General features: G+C 42.0%; 2 protein-coding genes across 2 annotated transcripts in view; both read right to left on the bottom strand.

The window, feature by feature from the left end:
* Nucleotides 1–3: 3 nt before the first annotated feature.
* LOC109463116 (probable beta-D-xylosidase 6) lies at nt 4–13,313 on the bottom strand. Its single transcript, XM_019759831.1, has 13 exons — nt 12,966–13,313; nt 11,380–11,539; nt 10,719–10,889; nt 10,076–10,167; nt 9,374–9,499; nt 8,237–8,372; nt 7,488–7,706; nt 6,481–6,571; nt 5,284–5,421; nt 4,327–4,416; nt 3,215–3,423; nt 1,949–2,158; nt 4–1,445 (listed from the first exon to the last, which is right to left on the bottom strand). The coding sequence occupies exons 1-13, from the start codon at nt 13,298–13,300 to the stop codon at nt 1,143–1,145; spliced, it is 2,280 nt and encodes a 759-aa protein (XP_019615390.1). The 5' UTR covers nt 13,301–13,313; the 3' UTR covers nt 4–1,142.
* Nucleotides 13,314–15,141: 1,828 nt separating this feature from the next.
* LOC109463112 (neurofilament medium polypeptide-like) overlaps nt 15,142–21,423 on the bottom strand; it is a 29,155-nt gene continuing 22,873 nt past the window's right edge. The window contains exons 14-20 of the mRNA XM_019759826.1: nt 20,752–20,999; nt 20,198–20,330; nt 19,362–19,513; nt 18,923–18,990; nt 18,485–18,647; nt 16,949–17,093; nt 15,142–15,946 (exon numbers count right to left, since the gene is read on the bottom strand). Of these exons, the coding sequence (XP_019615385.1) occupies nt 15,815–15,946; nt 16,949–17,093; nt 18,485–18,647; nt 18,923–18,990; nt 19,362–19,513; nt 20,198–20,330; nt 20,752–20,999 (1,041 nt within the window). The 3' untranslated portion in view covers nt 15,142–15,814. The remainder of the gene's footprint in view (nt 15,947–16,948; nt 17,094–18,484; nt 18,648–18,922; nt 18,991–19,361; nt 19,514–20,197; nt 20,331–20,751; nt 21,000–21,423) is intronic.

Raw genomic sequence — 21,423 nt, 5'->3', positions numbered from 1 at the left:
TGATGTCTACCTGCACTGGTCCATGTACTGGGTTTATAGTAGGTGTATGAGGATTTTTATTTGCTGCATTGACTGTTACCACCTAATGAAGTATGTAGAAGAAATAATGTCAGTGGCTTCTGAACAGTTTTACAGCCCTACATAGTGATACTGTTTTGTTGATGGAACACTATGCTGGCTTTTCTACTACTAAATCATAGAGGATATTTCACCACCAGTTTCAGCACATGATGTGCCAAAAAACAACACAGAACTCTATGTATGTGTAAATCTCAATTTCTTATTCTGTCATCATAATTATTCATTCTTAACATTCATGTGAAAACAGTCATTTTCAATGATTACAGCCATAATTAGGCAAATGTATCTGCAAATAAATGCAACCATAAAAATCCTGTCAGTATTCATGTACAAAAGCTACAATTATTTAAAAAATTGCATAGTGGCAAGAAGTTTTGCATAGTGGCTTAAATGTTTTTATCCTTTCTTATACATTCATTTAATGAAAAACTACTTTAGTGAGTAGTACTCTAGTATCTACTATATTTGCTTCCATTTTAAAATACATATCATCCTGAAGGAATTTTATATTATGTACCTGTAACAATGGATTAAGGATCAGGGGCCTGCCCTTTTTATTTCCAAAATCCTCTCTGAAATTACAATGCCCTGATCATACTCGTAGATATTATTTTGTAATCAATACTTAACACTAGATCTGATTCACAATTTATATCAAAGTCCTATGAACATTAAACATCTCTTTCTTTGGGTATGTTGGAACCATTGATTACAAAGAAAAATGTTACTCTGAGTCAGTGTTGTTTGTAGCCAGGGTCTGTCTTTCCATCATTTGAGGGAATTTTGCCGCTCATGGCAGACATTTTGCTAAATCCGTCATTTTTTAAATACAAAAATCGGCATGTATAACTATAGAAAGAGATATCATTAAACTAAGCTTAGTCTACCAGCAAAATTTCCCCCTCAAAATACAGGAAATAGCATTTCAGAAGGTTGAGATTTAAAAATTTCCAAGAGTATGCCCCCGGACCCCTAGGATTGTTGTGTTGGGCACTCAACATAATATTACGTCAAACAAAATTGAGATGACGGAAAAAAAAATCAGACTCGCTAGAACACTGCTATGGTCCGACGTGGCCACAGTTCTTGAGAGGAGTATCCTTCCCAGTGATGGTGAACGTTCCGTACGCCACGTTGGACACGATGGCAGTGTTCTGTAGCGGCTGCTGACCGCCCGCGAACACGGTCATCCCCACGGCCGGCACCACCCATTGGTCGGTGTAGACCGCCATCTCTCGTGGCGTGATGGTGACGTTAATGAACCTCTGCTGGTTGGGCAGGAGCGTGACTCGGGTGAAGTTGATGAGTTGTCGGATGGGCACGGGGAGAGAGCTGCTACCCCACTCCAGGTAAAACTGCACAACCTGCAAACAAACACTGTCAGTTACATACAACATCGATATGAGAATACTTTTCAGTATGTTACCAATAATGATTGCAAAGAACACGGAGGGCATGGTTTTGAGGGTTTGTCTACTTGACGTTTTCATGCCCGTAGCCAGGATTTTGAATTGGGGGGGTTTTTCCCAGTGTGTGAGGGACCAGCGAGCGCCGTAGCCGCGAGGTTTTTAGGGGGGTCTGGGGGCATGTTCCCCCGGGAAATTTTGAAAAATGAACCTTCTGAGATGGCATTTCCTGCCTTTTTGAGAGGATTTCAAAGAAAAAATCAGAGATAACTTTTTTATTTAATGACAAAGTTTGCAGTTTTTATACAATTCCAGCCCCACTGGTGATACAAATCTTTCCATGTAAAGAAAAATTTTGGACCTTTGAATAAAACGTGGACCAAAAAGTGGACCTTTGAGCCTTGTGGGGGGGTTCAGAATAGCTACGGGCATGGTTTTTGGCCTCAACCAAACATATTTACCTCATCTCCAGTGACATTCCCAATGTTGGTCACTCGAACCACGGCAGTGACGTTGTCACATGGCTGGATGGTTGTTGGCAGCACGTGGTCGTGTAGATAGTCGTACATAAACTGTGCGTAGGACAGGCCAAAGCCAAAAGGGTACAGGGGGTCCCAAGTTGAGTAGCGGTACGTCCTTCCATCCATGGTGTAATCCTCCATTGCTGGCACCTGTAGGGCAGACACCACATTTGCACTGCGCAGTAGAGGCCAAAAAATGGGAACACGATTGTAGTGCCTAGTTAATACCTTTGAAAATCCTTTTTTCTCTTGAAAATTTTGGTCCATTTTGGAGATTTTTGGGCTGGAAGGCACAGGTAGTGTCTAAACTTTCCTACATTGGTCAAGTTTTGTTTATTTCACCAGTTTAGTGGGCGTAGTGAGAGATGTGAGTGGTTAGGTTTTGTCTGGCCAGGCGGATGGATACCATGGAAAATTAGGTCAAAGTTGAGGTTTTGTTACTATCATCAGCTGTGGCGGGAATTTGAGGTGGTCGACCCCCTGTTTCCTTTCTATTTTTGGGAATCAGATCATTGTGGCTACCTGGTGCAGAAAAATTTTTGAGATTGAAGTATGGGCAAGTACTTTCATGAGGACTTCTAATAGTGTATTTAAGCATGTGTTCCTATGGACAAATCTAATAGTTAGTACTGTCTGCCCTGTAGAGTGTGACAAGGAATAAACTTGTGTCGAAATGTATGCTGTGTAGAAGCGCCCCCTGTCTATCTATTATAGTACTGTACATCTTTCCAATAGTTTAGCAGTTTGCATTGTTTCATATCTTACACCATGGTTTACAGCTATATTTCACAGATGAATAGCTATGGATGGCATAATTTGGCTGATTTTCATATTCGTCATGCTATTAAGATTTTTACAAAGTTGAATATATCACCTATAACTCTTTAAATAAAACATTTAGAACCAGTAAAATCACATACATTTCCACTTCTCCCTCAAAAAAACCTACACTATGCCTACTGTCAATCTACATTTGAAATGATTTTGACGCGAAATAGTCAAATATAGATTGACAACATTTGACTATTTCGTGTCAAAATCATTTCTCCATAAAGTCATTGTTCAAATTGTTGTCAATCTGCTTCTCCTCATTACTACTGATATGTTTGATACCTACAGGGAAGCACTTTATGTTCTCTCAGACATTTGAGAAATTTACATGGAGCAGAAGTGACCCCTATCTCTCACAGCCGGTACTGCACCTACCTGGTCCATGCTTGCTGGCCATGTGAAGGGCAGTCTGCCTGCAGGGTTGGCATTGTTTTCATTGAGAAACATTCTTCTCAGTGCCTCCCCTGTGGCCTGTGCTGGGAGGAAACACTCCACAATCGCCTTCACTGCATCGTTGTCCTTTGCCCAAGAGATGTCCAATGGTCCAGCATTGAACAACAGGAGAACAACTGGTTTGGAGGAGGCTGCATTGAAAACAAATGTTAGGCCACACCAATTTAATCTGTTGGTTCTCGTTTTTTTCCAGAAAAAATATGAAGTGACAGGGCGAAAAATAAAACAGGTCTAGGCATCCTATTATAGCCCTAAATGCTATGATAGGAGCCATAAAGTCAACACAAAAGGCTGGGTTAATAATTTAAACCATGAATTTTGAAGTTTTAATCAAACTGCTGCATTGATAGATGGAAAAATGTAACAGCTAGGAAGAAAAGGACTTTCCTCAACTGTTGGGGGCAAAATATGAGCACATTTGAGTTGATTTAGAACCAGAATCAGAAAAAAATGAAGAGGTGAATCCGAGAACCAACAAATTAGTTTGGTGTGGCCTTGAGGCTATTCTGAAAAATGTGTCAAAAAAAATAATAAACAAGAGGTTATTATTATCAAAATCATACAATAATGACTTCAACATGTACAAGGTTACCTCACAGTCTAAAATTAGTGATTAAATGAATGCAAGACCTTTATTGTATGTATGTTTAAGCTCTTGCAACCTAAGTACAGGTCAGGTATAAAGCAAAAGTAAAAATTGCAGTAATATCTTACTAAAACTATTCAAACTAATGTACACTTCAATGACTTCATCTTCTCGCTTCTTAAGGCAGTTTTACGTGTATAAACATATGGAGCACATGATACTTGCTTTGTCTAGTTTAATAAGGAATACAAATTTTTCTGTTCTATCTAAATGTCTAAAAAAAAACTAGAAATCTTGTATACAAGTATAGAGGATGTCTCTGATTTCTACACCGATTTCATCTAAATTACACGATTGGCAAATTCTTTGCTGCAGATGTTTGGTAAAATGAGTAAAATGTGTACAAGAACAAGTGGCTTTTGCATGTTATACCACATAGTTGACATACCATAGCTGACAGCATCCTTCAGCAGCTGAAGCTGTTTGCCGGGCAAGGAGAGGTCAGCACGGTCCCTTCCTTCACTCTCTATAGCAGCACCTGAAGCCACGGAAAAGCCACATGGCTATTACAATAATGAAGTAAATATCCACACACATATAAACACACCTGTCCCTGGTGCTGAACACCATTCACACACAGGCAAACACCCCCTGTCCCTGGTGCTGAACACCATCCACACACAGGCAAACACGCCTGTCTCTGGTGCTGAACACCATCCACACACATGCAAACACCCCTGTCCCTGGTGCTGAACACCATATACACACAGGCAAACACCCCTGTCCTTGGTGCTTAATGCCATCCACACACAGGCAAACATGCCTGTCCCTGGTGCTGAACACCATCCACACACAGGCAAACAAACATGTCCTTGGTGCTGAACACCATCCACACAGGCAAACATCCATGTTCTTGCTGCTGACCACCATCCACACACAGGCAAACACACCTGCCCTTGGTGCTGAACACCATCCACACACAGGTTAACATACCTGTCCTTGGTGCTGAACACGATCCACACACAAACACACCTGTCCTTGGTGCTGAACACCATCCACACACAGGTTAACATACCTGTCCTTGATGCTGAACACGATCCACACACAAACACACCTGTCCTTGGTGCTGAACACCATCCACACACAAACATGCCTGTCCTTGGTGCTGAACACCATCCACACACAAACACCCCTGTCCCTGGTGCTGAACACCATCCACACACAGGCAAACACCCCTGTCCCTGGTGCTGAACACCATCCACACACAGGCAAACATGCCTGTCCCTGGTGCTGAACACCATCCACACACAGGCAAACATGCCTGTCCCCATGCCTGACCTAGAGCAATTTCAAATCAAAATTGACCGTTCCAAATTGACACTAGTCATCTTAAGTCTTGCCTCACCTGTCCCCAGACACACCACCACTAGGTCTGCTCCTTCCACTGCCATCTTGACGTCTTGCTGATCATAGTCCTCACAAACAGGGTCCGACCCCTTACACCCTGCACCATGTTGGGTTTTTCCAGCAAGGCAAGACAGTCCTATGTAATCAATGAATTAGCCATCAATATTACAAGGCAGAGGGTATTAGGGTTTCTTGTTACACAACAGATGAACACAACTCTCACCTGGTTACATATGTCTATCAGACACCTTCCTCAGAGCTTCTAACTGGAGTACTGCTACATATAGCAGCGAAAAGCTCCAGTCAGAATACTCCACTCAGAAGCTCAGAGAAAGGTGTCTGAAAGACATGATGTATTGCAAAAAAAAATCCACACACAGGTAAAAACACCTATCCCTGGTGCTGAATCCCATCCACACACAGGTAAACATACCTGTCCCTAGTGCTGAACACAATCCACACATAGGCAAACAAGAGTCTATACCAGTTGTGTAAAAAGAAACCCTAATTTCTTATGCTTTACCTATTTTTGGAATATTGTAAGGCATCTGCCATTACGTAAGGCCATGTTGATTTGATTATATGGATGACATCCGCGCGCGCATGAATTTTCGGCTGTTTCCAAGAAAAAAAAAAAGTTTTCAACCATACTGTAAATCGTGCAAAACAGTTGCTAAACGATCGCGCAAAAATATACCATAAGTTGCAAGGAAAACATTTAGAAACGATACCAATGTCGTAGAATGCCAAAATCAAAGGAAAAAAGACAAAAATATAAAGAAATGAATTCGAAGAGTAGATTATTCGCCATAACATATTCTGTGTCATTTGTTCAACCTTCATGACCACGTAGATTCCATAATGAAAACAACTTTTTTTTTTGCAAAACTTTTTTTTTATTCGCACGCGCGCATCAGTTTTGGGGTTCCCAGAGGATGTCATCCATATAATCAAATCAACATGGCCTAAATACAAAAACAAGAATTTCTAGTGTCCAAAGTGACAGAGATATTTGATACATAATGGTAGTAACAAATAAGCAAAAAAAATTTATAACTAAGCGTGCCCATAAAGATATCTCGTAAGGCCTGTTAAAGAAACTAGACTTTTTCATGCTCTGTGACGATATAAATAGTTTTAAAAATCATTATTGAGTTGCTTTTCTGATCAAAACATATAAGGCTAAAGCATGCACCTTGCAAAGGTGTTGATGAGAATTTGGGATCAGGAATAGGTGCATAGTCTCCGTACAGGGCACCAAGGTTGTCAGCAAAGGGGCCAACTACCTACATGTGAGAAACAAACAAGCATAACTGTGTTAATTACCTCCATGACCAAAGGGGGTATTGTATTTGGTATGTCTGTGTGTGTGTGAGTGGGGAGGGAATTTCTTTAACTTAAACTCTTGTGAGATCACCGGTACCCATCACAAACAGGCCGGTGTCCATGTAGGAGTCCCTTAGCACATCTATATCCACTCTTACAGAGCAATAGAGAAACTATCACTCACACCCTTGTACTTGAGACGCCGTAACCTCTGTATGAACTTTGCAATGTCGATAGCTAAATCCCCCACCTTCTCTAGTTGGCTCCCTCCTAAATGTGGAAGCCTACATGGCAGAGATCTGAGATCAAAGGACAACTTCACACAGTTTAGCTGCAGGACGTCTAGGTTTAAGAATAGTGTTTTACCTTTTCTTGTCGAGTTGCTGAACCATTCTTGATAAATTTTAAAGTGTATCATGCCCCAATTCAGCCATGTAAGGCTGCAATGGTATGTGTGTTGTGAATAATAAATAAACCAGTTCATCATCATCATCATCAAGATTGTAATCTTTAAATGCATCCTATGCAATATTAGTAAATTTTCTGGTCAATGTTTTCATGCAGAGTATATATAAGCTGAATCAACCCTATCCCATAGCCTGATATCTGTGCAATGTCTAACAGAAAACGGTTGCTGTAGTGTACGCTAGTTCAAACTATTTATGGGTGGTACCCAAAACATAAAGAGCCGCCTCACGTAGCTTGTTCTGGGGCTATTTCAAATACTTCAAGTATGAAATGATGCCAAAAATGTGCTAAGAAATGGCAGTAGATGTCAATATCAGACAGATTTCCTTGTCTAAATATTTTTGTTTTGCCGCCCTGAAATTGCACTGGATGCCTTTAAAAAGGCATGTGACATATGAATATACTTACAGCGAGAGTGGTGACTTTCCCAGCCAGTGGTAGCACGCTGTCGTTGTTCTTCAGCAGTACAAATGTCTTGAGTGCCACCTCCACTGCTAACTCCCTGTGTTCAGCACTCTGTACCACATCTGTCACGGACAGCTTACTGTAGGGGTTCATCTGTGGGGGGTCAAACTCTCCCAGCCGCATCCTGGTGTAGAACAGGGGCTTCACACGCTCTGTTAGCGTCTGAAAATCAAGGGACACAACACTGATTTTGTCAAAATATCTGCAAAATCCTTTGTCTTATATTATAATAGAAATATGTATCAAACTTTCATAAAAGTTCATCTGTGTCAGTAGTTACATGTTTAAAGTCAAAACTTCATCTACCAGATACCTTTGACCCAGTGTTGATGTCACACTTCAAAGAAGCCACGTGACAAGCCACACTGGGTCAGTCTACTGAGAAAGACCAAAGTGACTGGTCGAAAGCTCTAGGTGATAGAATTTTTTTGTGTTGGACCAAAAGTTTGAACTTTAAACATGCATCAAACTGATGTGGATGGGCAGAAATTGGGTCATGTCTTACAGTTTGTGTTGCAGTTCGTTGTGTTGGACAATTGGCTTAGGCAAGTCCCTTAATGCTTAGTAACACGTATATGGGGGGAAAAATTTGGGACCGAGAAAAAGCTGTTGTTATGGCCAGTTGGCCGGATTATAGAAGAGGTTGCTTGGACAAGTTTGACTTTACTTTGTATGCGTGGTAAACTTCTAACCTGGTTTGAGATAAGTCCACTTGTAACAGCCTTACTGATGTGGTCGTATGCATTGGTCAGCTTGGATACGGTCAGATCCAGGTTTGTACCAGCATTCACAGCTGCCGCTGCTGTCTCTTCAAATGTCTTCGTGTAGCTGTGCAAGAACAGATCACAAAGACTATAATTTACTATAAACAGATAGTCAGAGTAGGGGTAGAGCTGTGTAGCAGTTAGTGATGCATACCGGTTCACTGGACTTGGATCCGGACTTGTAAGAATGTTTAGGTTCAAGTCCAAAAAAACCTAAAAGTCAAGAACCGAGTCCGGACTTACACTTACACTTTTCACTTACCATAAAAAACCATTTCACATACCCCTTTTCTTTCCAAATCATCTAAAACCCTCCGTAAATTGCAAAATCTTTGCTGCAAAATGAAGGAAACATTGCCATCGGGCATCGTCAAGTACCGGCCTCCTTGTTATGTGGCCAAAGTTTCACCCAGACAACATTGCAAGGTTGCCAACATGCAATTTTGTATATGTCATGGGTTTAGGTCCGGACTTACAAGTCAGGAACTGAACCTAAACCTCTGGACTTGAATCTGGACCTCAGAACCTAAATGTGGGTTTAGGTATGCACCACTAGTAGCAGTACTGTGTAGCTGTACATTACTGTGATACTGTGAAAAGATGTCTAAAATACTGAATCACTAAGTATTGGTACTTTACCAGTATAAATTTATACAACCTTCAAGGCCTCATGCGACACTGTTGACCAAAGTGACATGTATACATGTAGAGGGAACATAACTACTACTCATGAGATCTTTCAAGAACAGCTAGAGTATTGTAGGACACTATAGGAATTGAACAAGAAACAATCCACAACATGGTTCTGTTTTGTTTGAATAACATGTACTAAAGGTAAATTATGTAGTTCTGTCAAGTTTATTATGTTTCTAATGTTATTGAAGATGTTCAGAAGAACATTTCTCAATTTGTCCCATTATTAAGGTACAGGTACTGCAGATCCAGACCTGTACCTAAACCTCTGTACTGGTACCTGTATCTAGCCCTTAGCTGAACTGAACACCATACTATCTAAATCCCAGCTGTTTTCAGCCCCCCCTGATAATCCAGTTATTGCTGTCTTACTGATGTTTCAGCATGATGTTCTCCACTGCGCCCTCGTCACTCACAACATAACCATGGAAGCCCCAGCTGTCTCTCAAGATGTCCGTCAGGAGTTCTTTGTTGGCACAGGCTGGCACGCCTCGGATACTGCAGAAAAACACAGGAGGTTTTTGTTCAATTAACTTAATACATATAGCATACTAGGGCTCGAAATACTTACCTGCACCAGACAAAGTTTACCTGCACCACTCAGATTTTGAGAAGTATGATTCATAACAAAAACTGTTCAGGAAACATTTCCATTATTTTTTTTAATACTTCATAGGTGGTAACAGTGAAGAATGAACAGACCTAACATATTGCAACTAAGGCTAAACCGACATTAGGAGTATTCAAACGTAATCTGTGGGCATGCCCAACTAGAGTAAAATCACTTGCATACACATCGCTAAATGTAAGACCAAACCTAGAATATGCCGCGACGGTTTGGGATCCATATACAAAGAAAGACAAACTGGAAAGGGTGCAGAATCAAGCTACAAGATTCTGATCAACTTATAATGAAAGGGGTGCTAGTGTTTAGAGTTAGATGTTCAAGGTTGGGTGTAACAAGTCATTCAGTGTAATGTAACCAGCTGCCACCGCAAAGTGTGCCTGTATGTGAAGCTGGTGTGTTACACTGAAGGGCGGTTACACGGACTATATACAGATACAGATAGATACCTGTTGTAACTGCACATGATGCTGTATGTCCCAGCCTCCACACACTTCTGAAACTGTGGCAGGAACGTCATATGCCAGTCCCTCTCTGACACCTGTTGGTTGGTTGACTACAGACGTCATTCATGAAGTAATATAAGCAGTGTTTCATAATTTCTGGTTATATACTTCATAGGACAGTAGATCTGTAACTATGATAAGAATAAATCACGTTCAAAGAACAAATTTCCATTCAGAATTAAAGTAGCTGATTCCATACTGGCCTTGATATACATGTACAGCTTAGATTGCTACCTGATAGTGATAGAACATCACTAGTACATGTATTTGCTAGACATATTCCCTTTGATAAGATGTTTCTTTTCATGTCATAATGGGACACAATGATGCTCGATACAGGTGTTCTGACCCACGTGATAACTGTATCACTAAAAATACTCATTGTCATAATTACGAACAGCATTTAACAACAATTGGAATCTTAAGAAGTCCTCTGTGCTGCACAATCAGGCTGTATTCCAATCATTCAGCAGTCTAGCAAAGTAGGGGATTGGTGAGTTAAAATATGGTTTAGTTCTGCTTTTTATTGTCCTCTGAACCTGTTCTATTTTTTTGCCAAACTCCATATATCATTCATAAGGCTTACCTTAGCGTCAAAACTGAACCTGGAGGACGGTATGTTCTCAGGACCTCCGTGAACGTCGAAGTGCTTACAGCCTGCATTAGTCCTGATGTAGCGGGGATGGTCCCCCTGTAGACCCTGCACAAAGCTCTGTGCCAGGCTCCCACTCAGGTAAGGGTCCTCTCCATAGGTCTCCTGAACAGGAATATACGGTACACGTGTTTTAGCCTCTACCAGGCTTCAGGAGGCTGCGAGCTGGAAAGAGTAGAAATTGGCCGAATCCGAATTAGCAGACCAACTCCCTTGACATATATTATCTCTCTATTTGGCCAACTTACTCTTTCCAGCCGCCCCCTGAAGCCTGGTAGAGGCTACACAATGTTTCTGAAAAAAAATTTGAAGATTTAGCACATATGCGGAAGGATTGATGAAACAGGTGACTATCATTTCTTTAAAGATGTTAACCCTGAGACAAGACTGTGTAAGGTTTGAACCACTAACACCAGGAAGGACGCTTAGTCTTTGTAATAAGTGTGGTGGGATCTTTAACAAGCTTTGTTTAGGGAGGACCCATGTTTGGGGAGAGCCACACCCCATGCACATTAAAGAACCCACAACACCTTTTAAAAAAATCTGATAACCAACAAACCCAGTTGTTGTGGCCCCAAGTAAAAAAGTCCTGTACCTGGTTCCTGCCCCAGAGAGGATGTCTCATGATGTTGATGACAGGACTGAAGCAGCTGATGCCGGTGTGATCTCCGTACTCCTGATGCTGGGTGTAGTTGTTGTACTTGGCCCGCACCTCTCTAGACGTGGCCTCCGCTACCGCATGGATTACTTCAGTACTGGGTGGGAAATCGCAGTTTACAAATTAGGCCACACCGACTTAATTTTATGGATGACATCCTCTGAAGACCCCCAAACTAGTGCGCGCGGGCGAATAAAATAAAAATCCGGCCCCCCCCCCAAAAAAAATGCTACTAAAGCACAGGAATACAAAAGCAAAGCTGGTATTGTGAATTTGCGGTAGAACTGTGTTGATTTATGAATCAACACTGTACGTATGTACTGAGGTCTTGAGTCGTGGAGCTTTGGTAGCCTGGGTGCCATCCTCCGGAGTTACCACCGGCTCCGTACTGTCGCTATCTAGCAAGCTACCATGGACTATCCAGGCCAGAGCCTCGAATGACGTGATCCTTTTTTTTTTTTGAGAACAGGCGAAAATCAATGTGCACGCGGATGTCATCCATAAAATTAAGTCGGTGTGGCCTTATTACCTTTGAAGAGAAGGTTATGCATTAGATACACCATATTTCAGTTTTTTAATCGGTTATAATTTGTTGTGTTGTGCATGTAGCTTAATATTTGATAGGTAAGGTAGGTAAGTTTGTGTTGGAACAACAAAGGTCAAGGTCAATTATTTTCATAATCAGTGGGATAAATGTCAGTAGGATAAGGTGAGACATGCGAAGGTCAAGTTCGATTATGGGCATTCTAGCGGCTTTCTAAGGTACTGCAGCAGCACTTCTGAGTTTTAACTTATTTGAAGAGATAGAAATTCACCTTCAGGTGTAAGATTTATCAATTGTAACATAACAGTATTAATGTGCACCTGGTCCGAACCTAAAGGGGCAACATTAAAGTTACACTTAAGTTTCTGTCACTAGAAAAAGAAAGGTTGCTACTGTATAGTTAGAACAATCATTACAATCCTATCTGTATACAAGGTATAAAGGGCTTCGGTGTATGAACACACCAACTTTGCAGGCATGTGGCGCGGCGGCAGCCGGTTATACCACAATACCACACTGAACAATGGTCCTGTCACACCTATTGAACCTTTGAAGTTTAACCTCAAAAGTGTTGTTTAGTGAGGATACTGTATACTGCAATATATGAGAGTGCACCAGGGCTCGAAATACTGGGTACATGCATGTGCACCTTAATTAATACTACTGCACCCAAGTTTCACAGGTGTACCCTGGAGTATTTTGAAATTCTTGGGTTTTACATATGTATTATTAACATCCTTTTAAATTAAAAGGATGTTAAATGTATAATTATACATGTAGTAGTATACAGCATATTCTTATTAAGTTAACATCTAGGTGCCAGAAAAATAATAACTAGGGTATGTTGCAGTAAAAATATCTTAAAGCACACTACTTAGTAGTATTTCTCAAGGTGGCGATATTATGGACCCTGGTGATTTATGGACACGGATGTGTATCTGTGAGTGTACTGTTACGTGTATGTAGTTGTGATCGATACCTGAATGTCGCTGCCAGCCCGAGAGCCTGCGGGAAGGCCGTGGCGGGCCCTGCCTCGGGGTCCCCCCGGAGACACTCGGTGTTCCACTGGTGCGGCGGGATGCCAAGCCGCGGGATGGCGGGCGCGGGGCCGTTCTCGTGCGCCCCTCCCCTCGACATCTGCACGATCACCTCTTCCATCGTCAGCCTGCCGACCAGATCGTCCACGCGGTCCTGCCATGGCAAGGACGTGTTCCTGAAGGGAAAACTGGCCTGGGATACGCTAAAGGGAATACTACAGACCAGGAAAATTACCCAAACATTTATAACGGGAAGAAACTTTGCGGAAGTCGTCATGTTTTGTTTTGGGGTCACGAGAACTCCAAAGAGGGACGAACCAAAAGGGGACAGGGGTGGGCACGTGTACACAACATTCAATTTGATGTTTCACATAACGTTACATTCTTAAACTAATCCAATTCAAATCGCTGTTTATAAGGGATAACCAGTAAGATTCTTACAGACAACTAGTCTGACAAAAAAAAATAGTTTTCTTTGTTAGATGCAAATGGTCTGTTCCAAACAGCAACTTCGTCCATAAAACTACTTTGCTATCAAATCATGTGAACACTAAAGTAGGCGGGGCTGTTTACACCTGTTGGGACTGCAACTGTTTAAGTTTTGGCGCATAAGAGTTTCTTAAATGAACTCTTAAACACAAAGCAGAAACAGAATCTGTACAACACTCACTGCTTGTACTGTTGTGGTTTGTAAACTTTTGTGAATTGGACCAACTCGATAGCAATATATTATAATCCAAATTAAAGCAAAAACGTGCATGTAGATGTAGTAATCACAATTGTAGTTGTCACATGTAGGAATAGTAATTCCACGTAGCTGCTTATTCCAAAATTGTTTACGTAGTTTTGGACTCTATGTTGATGTCCATGTCTCCATGTAACAAATACTTGTATCTGGTAGATAGTACGGTGTAGCAAAACTGTCCCACTCGCTCATCGATATCTGTCAAGCACTAATTGAATATATGTGATACTTATTGGTACAAATAAAGGTACAAAAACATTAGCCCCTGTCCAGGTCGGTTAGTGTTCGGCGCGGTCGGCTGGCGTTTTAAACGATTAATCAAAACATATTCGGGTGTGGACAACAGGTTCGGCCAACACACACACACAAACACACACACTGACACACACACTCACTCACTCACTCACTCACTCACTCACTCACTCACTCACTCACTCACTCACTCACTCACTCACTCACTCACAACGTCGGGAGCAAGGTCGGCTGGAGTTCTTCCCGCGGGTCGGGTACTGTTCGGCTGCGCCAGCCGAATGTTTCAAAATGTTATAACATAATTGTATTCAGTAACGGGAGGCTTGGTCATGGTTTGGCTGGTGGTTGGCTGGTTTTCGGAAGTAGGTTGGAGCATGGTTGACATTGGAATCTGACGCAAATTTAACTCAAACTCGATTCCATTCGTATAAAAAGGCTTGTCAGTCACCGTCTCTGGTCAGACTCCCGAACTTCGATCAACCTTGGTCGGCTGGTGTTCGGGAGAAAGTGTGTGAGTGAATGTGTGTGACAGGGTTTTGAGTCAATACTGCCGGCAACTTCCCTACTGTACCCTTACTCCAAGTGCTTCCACTACCTTCCAAATACACAACGCTGCGTTATTGTACATTATGATAGCTCCTGGCTTAGCAACATTCTGTAGTGATCATCATATATACACATTTATGATGAACATAATCAACACACGAAGTTCGGTGAAATACTGTATGTCTTTATTTATTGTGCTTTCCTTTGCCATACATTATGAAAACATCGTAGCAAGTCCACGGCAATGTGGCAGCATTCCGTTCTAACATAGCGACATAGCTTGTTCTTATTCTTCGATGTAATTCTCCTACAAGAGGTCAACCTACGAATAACAGGTTATGCAAAATCCATAATTCCACCATCTTACCGTACGAAGCTGTTATTAAAATGTAAAATACACCATATTCCAATGTTAGAAACCATCTTACTTAGTTTATGTTACGAAAAATGTTATCCTTTGGGTCTTGAAACTACCACATTGTTGCTTGGTTTCCTGAGAATGAATGATTGGTACGTCTTCACACCACGCCTCTTTACCCTAGCGCAGGGAAAATGTATTTTGAAATGAAAAAAAAATGGATGCGTAAATACACCACGTAAATAGATCACCATCGACAAAAAATAAGCAAACACAATATCACATTTTTGTATGACCCCCCAAAACACCACATGCCTAGCTAGGCCTTGTTAACAACACTAAATCTGTTTTTGTTCGTCGACAATTTTCATTTTTTTTACTAAACAAGCGGATCACAACCATTGTTAAATACTAGTACCAAAGCCCATGATATATATTTCATTATTACTCTAAAATTACTTTTTAAAAAATAGAGAAAAAATAGGTAGCCAGAATCAATAAAAGCATCCAATGCAATTTCAGGGTGTTCAGGGTGGAAAAACAAAAACTATTCTGGATGAGGAAATCTGTCCGATATTGACAATTACTGCCATACTTGGAGCCTTTGTAATAACCCAAAACACTAGCTACGTGAGGAGTCCCTCTATTTCTGGGTGCCACCCATAAATACTCTGCGATACGAAACAAGCAACCGTTTTCTTTCGGCGACATCACATTTTTGCCTCACAGATATATCAGTATGCCGTATGATAAAGTTAATTCGACTTCCTACACTATAAGAATGGCCAGAACATTGACTTTGATAATCCAATTTTCCACCCTGGAATAGCATTGAATGCCTTTAAGACCTTGTTCTAAATCTGGTTCACATTATCTAGACTGGCACACAACTACTGGTAGATCTGTAGGTTCCAGTCCTGACGCTTGCCGGTCGCACCACGCTTGTTCAGGACGAGTTTCCCATCGACAAGGTCCAGGATCAGGTCACCGAGGGCCGACGTGATGATCTCATCTGAGTCGATCTGAAACAAAATCACAGGGAATTAACGTCAATCAAATGTTAATTCGTTTATTTGATTCGACATTATACTCCAAAATTATTTTTTCTGTCCTCCTTCTTTTGTCTGAGTCTCAATAACGTCGAAAAGTTTTTTTTAAAATAGTTTTAAAAAGACCCTTGTTTCTCTTCTCCTTTATTTTTATTTTGTTATCTTTTGTTATACCCCAATTAAAAACGGGACCACGGAGGAAATCCGTCTCACCAAAAACTAGGCCCTCAGGCGGCAAACTAAAAATAGAGAAAACCCCTACCTACCGACCCTAGTTTTGACTGAGCCTATAACGCAACATTTAATTTTATACACCTTAATCGCTTGGTACATACCGCTTTCACACAGCGTTTGAGAAGAGTATGGTAGTAAAACATACACCACTACCAGTGGACGAGGCCCCTGCTGTAGTGATTGCGCAACTGTGTGCCCCAAGGGCTACGGAAACGGAGATGGGCGCCGCCGCCATAAGTGACTATTGATTTTATTGTTTGCACATTGACAAGACGGACAATAATAATATAAAAACAATGATAAAACAGGTGCACGAGGAGGGGAGAAGCATGGCATGCTTATACTAGGCCCTCCTCCTCTAAACCATACAAAATTAAATATAATTAATAAATGGAAATAATACAATAGAAAATGGAAATAATACAATAAGGATAATGAAATAATGTATGGTATAAGTTAATGACAATGAAAATAAGGTAATGGTAATAATTGGTATGAGCTATAATAGGAGAAAACACTAAATAAAACTACTACAGGGGGCTAGGTTCGTTAATCAGATGGTTTTTCAAAGCTCGTTTGAGTGCGTGAGAGAAGAGACAAGGTAGGATTCTTTAGGGCTGGAGTTGTACCCTGTATGCCAATGGTTGCGGGAGGACTTTAACTTACGTTTTTAACTTAATCGTTTTATGATGATCATAGATAACTAGTTTGTGTGTGTGTGTTGTTGTTTTTTTTACTTACATCCCACTTCTGTGCCTTCGATCCTGTACGGCGGGACAGGACCACCTCGGCTCCCAGCTCACAGCGGCCGCTCTTCACCTCCAGAGCCAGGCCGCTGGACGAGCTGATGATCACCTTATCCTCCAGGTTCCACAACTGGTTCTGGCTGTATCGGCGGCAAGAGGGATTGGTGTGTGAATGCAAGGAAGAAATGAACGACATGTTGTATTTCATACTTTGAAAATCCTTAGTGGAAAAGTGGTTAGCGAGAACTTGACTTTTTAAATTTAGGACCCAGTAGAATGTATTATTAGACCACTTGTTTGTGTGACAAAAGTTGTATTTTATGTTGTAACGTTTTTAGTTATACATGTATGTATTTTTAAATGTTTTTTCTGCAAGGATGGAGGAATAAAGGATGCAAAGAATGAATGTATGAAAGAATGAATGAATGGATCCACAGATGTACAGGGTACAATGCACATGTATGGCAACAATGACAAAGCAGTCAGTTCGACAGTACTATTCTAAAAACCATAACTACAGGAATATGGCGTATTGACATAGCGTACGTTAAACGTTTCTGTCTGCTACAATACTTTCTTTTGTAAAGCAATACCTAATAGTACTAGTAGTATGTAGCTAGAGACCACTGATGCACTCCACACGTTCATTGCCAATCAAAAAGATTCTGTGCTTCTTCCAGCTGAGCCACACCAAACAATTATTTGCTGTACAGTTATAAAATTGATTATTGAAATTGCAGGTGTGATTCGTCGATGAAGGTTAGACATCCAGGTAATACGATATGCCAAAAAAACAGTTACTCAAGCAACTGGATATGATTTTGAAAACGTCAGACGTTTCAGCTAGTATCCACTAGCTTTCGTCAGTGACTGAGAGACCAGAGGGGAAAGCAGGTTTATATACACAACCTGTTGATTGATATGCAAATAAAGTGAAGACAAAATTCCGGCACTTGGGATTTGGCACTCCCAGCCCCGAGGACAGACAACACTTAAGCTCCTGTCCTGTATAACAGGAGCTTTCAGACTAATTTGCATCATCTTGTCTTGACTTGTCTGACTTTTGTTCCTTTTTCGACTTCCAAAAATTTGTCTTCACTTTATTTGCATATCAATCAACAGGTTGTGTATATAAACCTGCTTTCCCCTCTGGTCTCTCAGTCACTGACGAAAGCTAGTGGATACTAGCTGAAACGTCTGACGTTTTCAAAATCATATCCAGTTGCTTGAGTAACTGTTTTTTTGCAGGTGTGATTCATTGGATAATGTTAATTGTGTATATATCTTGTTTTAACTATTAATTGTTCCTATGTCATATGTCCAGGTATGTGTTAGGTGTGCACGCTATCAGCATACTTGCTGCCTAGTGTACACTTTGTACTGTCATGTTACAATTCTGTAGCCTGGTTACCAAACCTATTATAGCTCCCGAGTCCTACATCCTCTGCGGAGAGGATGTAGGACTCGGGAGCTATTAGGTTTGGTAAGAAGGCTAACAATTCTGAATGAATAAATAGAGACCACGACCCACCTCACAACAGCAGCCTTCTGCTCCAAGACTAGCGATCCGCTGCGCTCAGTCAGACTCACGCCGCTCAGCATGTAGGTCATGAAGAACTTGTACTGGACTAAGATCGACATCAGGTCCTTCTTTGAGAAGTTCATACGGATGAAGCCACCTGACCTTCGGGGGGCTGTGGAGGACATGATGTCAAACAATTAATGAATAAATGAATAAATGAATGAATGAGGCTTACTACAGGTCATAGTGATAAAGTCTATATACTACCCACCCATAAATATCTAGAACCAGCCTACGATACAAAAAAAGCAACCGTTTTCCGTCAGCGACATCGCATTTTTGCCTCAAAGATATCAGCATGCTATGGGATATTTAACTTACATTGCTTATTACATTATATAACATTAAAAGGAATGAGCAGATGGTATAATGTCATGCAAGACTTACCGGGGGTCTCTACTGCCTTCACTTCCTCAACAACGGTCTGCTTCACCTCCTGAACGACGGTCTTGCTTCTACAAAACAAAGAAACAGGTGGATTTTCATAGTCGACTGCAGAGTCCACTCTCACCGTGCAAGTCATGTTTTCTGTGTGAGACTTAATGGAGCCGCTAGGTTTAAACATACAAAGTGGCCTCTTCAAAGTTTACAGCGGCCCAGCTTAAGACGTCTAGAATAAACTGTGCCTGCCTCAGCCAGCATGTGAACACTACCTTCACAGGTGTCCTGGCTTACGGCTTGCCTTCTAAAATAAACAGCCGGTGTTGAAGGCAATCTGGAATATTGACGGGCAAGCTACTTTTGGTTTAGGTTTCCCAGTAGGCAACCTAAGAAAAGGTATTTCGAACCCTGAAGGATGCAAAGCGATTTGAAGGCCTGTACTTACGCTGCACTAGCCCTCAGCTCGGCCCGCTCGCGGAAGCACAGGTCCCTCTCGGACGTGACGGACTCCAGCGCCACGCGCAGCTCGTTCCTCTCCCGGAGGTACATGTCCCGTTCCCGGGTCATGGCGGCCAGCTCGCCCCGGAGGCTGGTCAGCTGCAGATAACACGGACAAATACTCATTGTTGGAAAGCATGGTGTTAGAAAAGATAGCTAAAGACACATTTACGGGTGATGGCGTTATATTTGAGTCTGAAAGAATGTCACATCCCCAGTCGCACATTCACGAATTTGACCTCCCGACCACGAGCCGAACTACCCCCAACCGCCAGCCGAATGTTTAGAAATGTTTAAAACATTCGGGTACCGGTGTGGACCGTAAGATCGGCAATGGTTGGCTAGTATTCGGGCGTGGGTCGAGGTGTGTTTGGCAGTCGAAAGGAATGCGTGGCCTAAATCTGCTCAGACTGCTCCCGAACTTCAACCATGGCCTGTTGGTGTTCGAGGAAAAGGTTCTGAATGAGCTTGATGGGGATGTTGGGGGGCCTACATGCCCTTTTTCGTAAGGCGTAATCATGCCTTTTTAGTCTTCGTAATCCGTAGGCAGTCTCCCCAAAAGCCACCGTAATTCGTAACAGTACATAAGCCACAAAGCGTAAAGTCGTAATCAGCTATGAGGCGTAAACGTAATTCGTAATCGGCGGCAAAAATTTTGCATAATTCGTAATCAGTACCCCCCCCCCCCCTTCTGGAACATATGTTGCTGTACGCAGTGGGAGGGCAACCTGTACTTGTTTTGCCCTCCCTTTCACACTGTAGAAAATCCAAATAGGCACATACCTGTGCCTCCAGACTGCTGATCTGGCCCTTGAAGCGACCCTCCAGCTCGGTAGACTGGCTGACGGAGGTGGTGCTGACGCGCGTCTCCAGACTACTGATCATCTTAGTCTTCTCACTCAGCTCCCTCTGGTACCTGGTCACCGGGAACAGTGGAGTAACACGAAGGATCAATTATGAGTAACATGCATGCCCCGATGTTGTGTCTTTACACTGCTTTCCTCACTCCACCCAGGTAAAAATGAGTACCTAGCTTTGGTTAGGGACGTCCCTTGGATACTGACGTTAAATGGAGGTCCCGTCACGGCGTGTTAGAACATAAATATCTCACTATTACTACTTCTTTCAAAAACAGTAGGGGCATGCCCCGGTGTGCGATTGTCCAAATGCTACTATCTACCACAATACGTACTCCATGAAGTGGTGTGGTGAAACATATTGTGGTCTCTGGTGTTTCTCCTTCTTCTCCTCCTGCCATTTTGTTAAATGTAGAGGTACGTGTTTTCTACCTTTCAAAACAGTCACTGATTGATGAACCTCTTATAAAAGTTACAGACCTGCTCTCCATCTCTTGCAGCTGCCTCTCCAGGGCCAGCTTGGCGCGGTTGAGCTCGTCGTAGCCGGACGCCTTCCCGTCGATCTGTCCCCGCAGCTCCTTCAGCGCCAGCTCCAGCCTCACGATCTGCTCGTTCTTCTCCCGCTCCAGCTCGTGGATGAAGTCCTCCTTCCCGCGCAGCTCCTTCTTGTGACGGTCCTCAGACTCACGGAGGGTCTTCTCCAGCATCATCTTGGCCTCCAGCAGGGACTGGGAGAACAACAAGGATGACAATGATGACAATGATACAGGCTAGGCTAATTTTTGCAAAGTAACTATTTCTTTTGGAAATGGTCGGAAACAATATTCTTGCATTCCTAACGTCTCTCTGGGGTGTTAGAAGTGCCAGAAAAATATTCCTGACCTTTAAAAAATCCGTACATTATATGTATAGTGTATGGTGGGACGGTGTTTTGACAGTAATTCATGAGTTCACTGGAACATTGGAACAGAACGTGTATTCTATTTTGGGTTATCGAAGAGTTCGGAGATCTCGGACCTAGCTCCACGAAACCACGAAGTTTACAAGTCACGACTGTTTAGAAGTGGTTGAAAATCTTTCACCATACAGTGCTCCTACGCAACTACTGATGCAACGTAACTGATGCAACGTCTTATTTGTTTTGGAAGATTT

This window comes from Branchiostoma belcheri, unplaced genomic scaffold (assembly GCF_001625305.1).
Source record: "Branchiostoma belcheri isolate BF01 breed outbred unplaced genomic scaffold, Haploidv18h27 scaffold122, whole genome shotgun sequence".
Classification (NCBI taxonomy): domain Eukaryota; kingdom Metazoa; phylum Chordata; class Leptocardii; order Amphioxiformes; family Branchiostomatidae; genus Branchiostoma; species Branchiostoma belcheri.
Note: the sequence above shows the minus strand (reverse complement) of the source record. Positions and strands in the feature narration are given on the sequence as shown.

Excerpts from the sequence above, each read along its gene's own strand:
- LOC109463116 (XM_019759831.1), bottom strand. The coding sequence starts at position 13,300 with ATGACGACTTCCGCAAAGTTTCTTCCCGTTATAAATGTTTGGGTAATT. Across the intron at positions 11,540-12,965 it reads GGGCTGGCAGCGACATTCAG|TACTGAAGTAATCCATGCGG; the intron begins GTATCGATCACA and ends TTTCCCACCCAG. Across the intron at positions 9,500-10,075 it reads ATCATGTGCAGTTACAACAG|TATCCGAGGCGTGCCAGCCT; the intron begins GTATCTATCTGT and ends GTTTTTCTGCAG.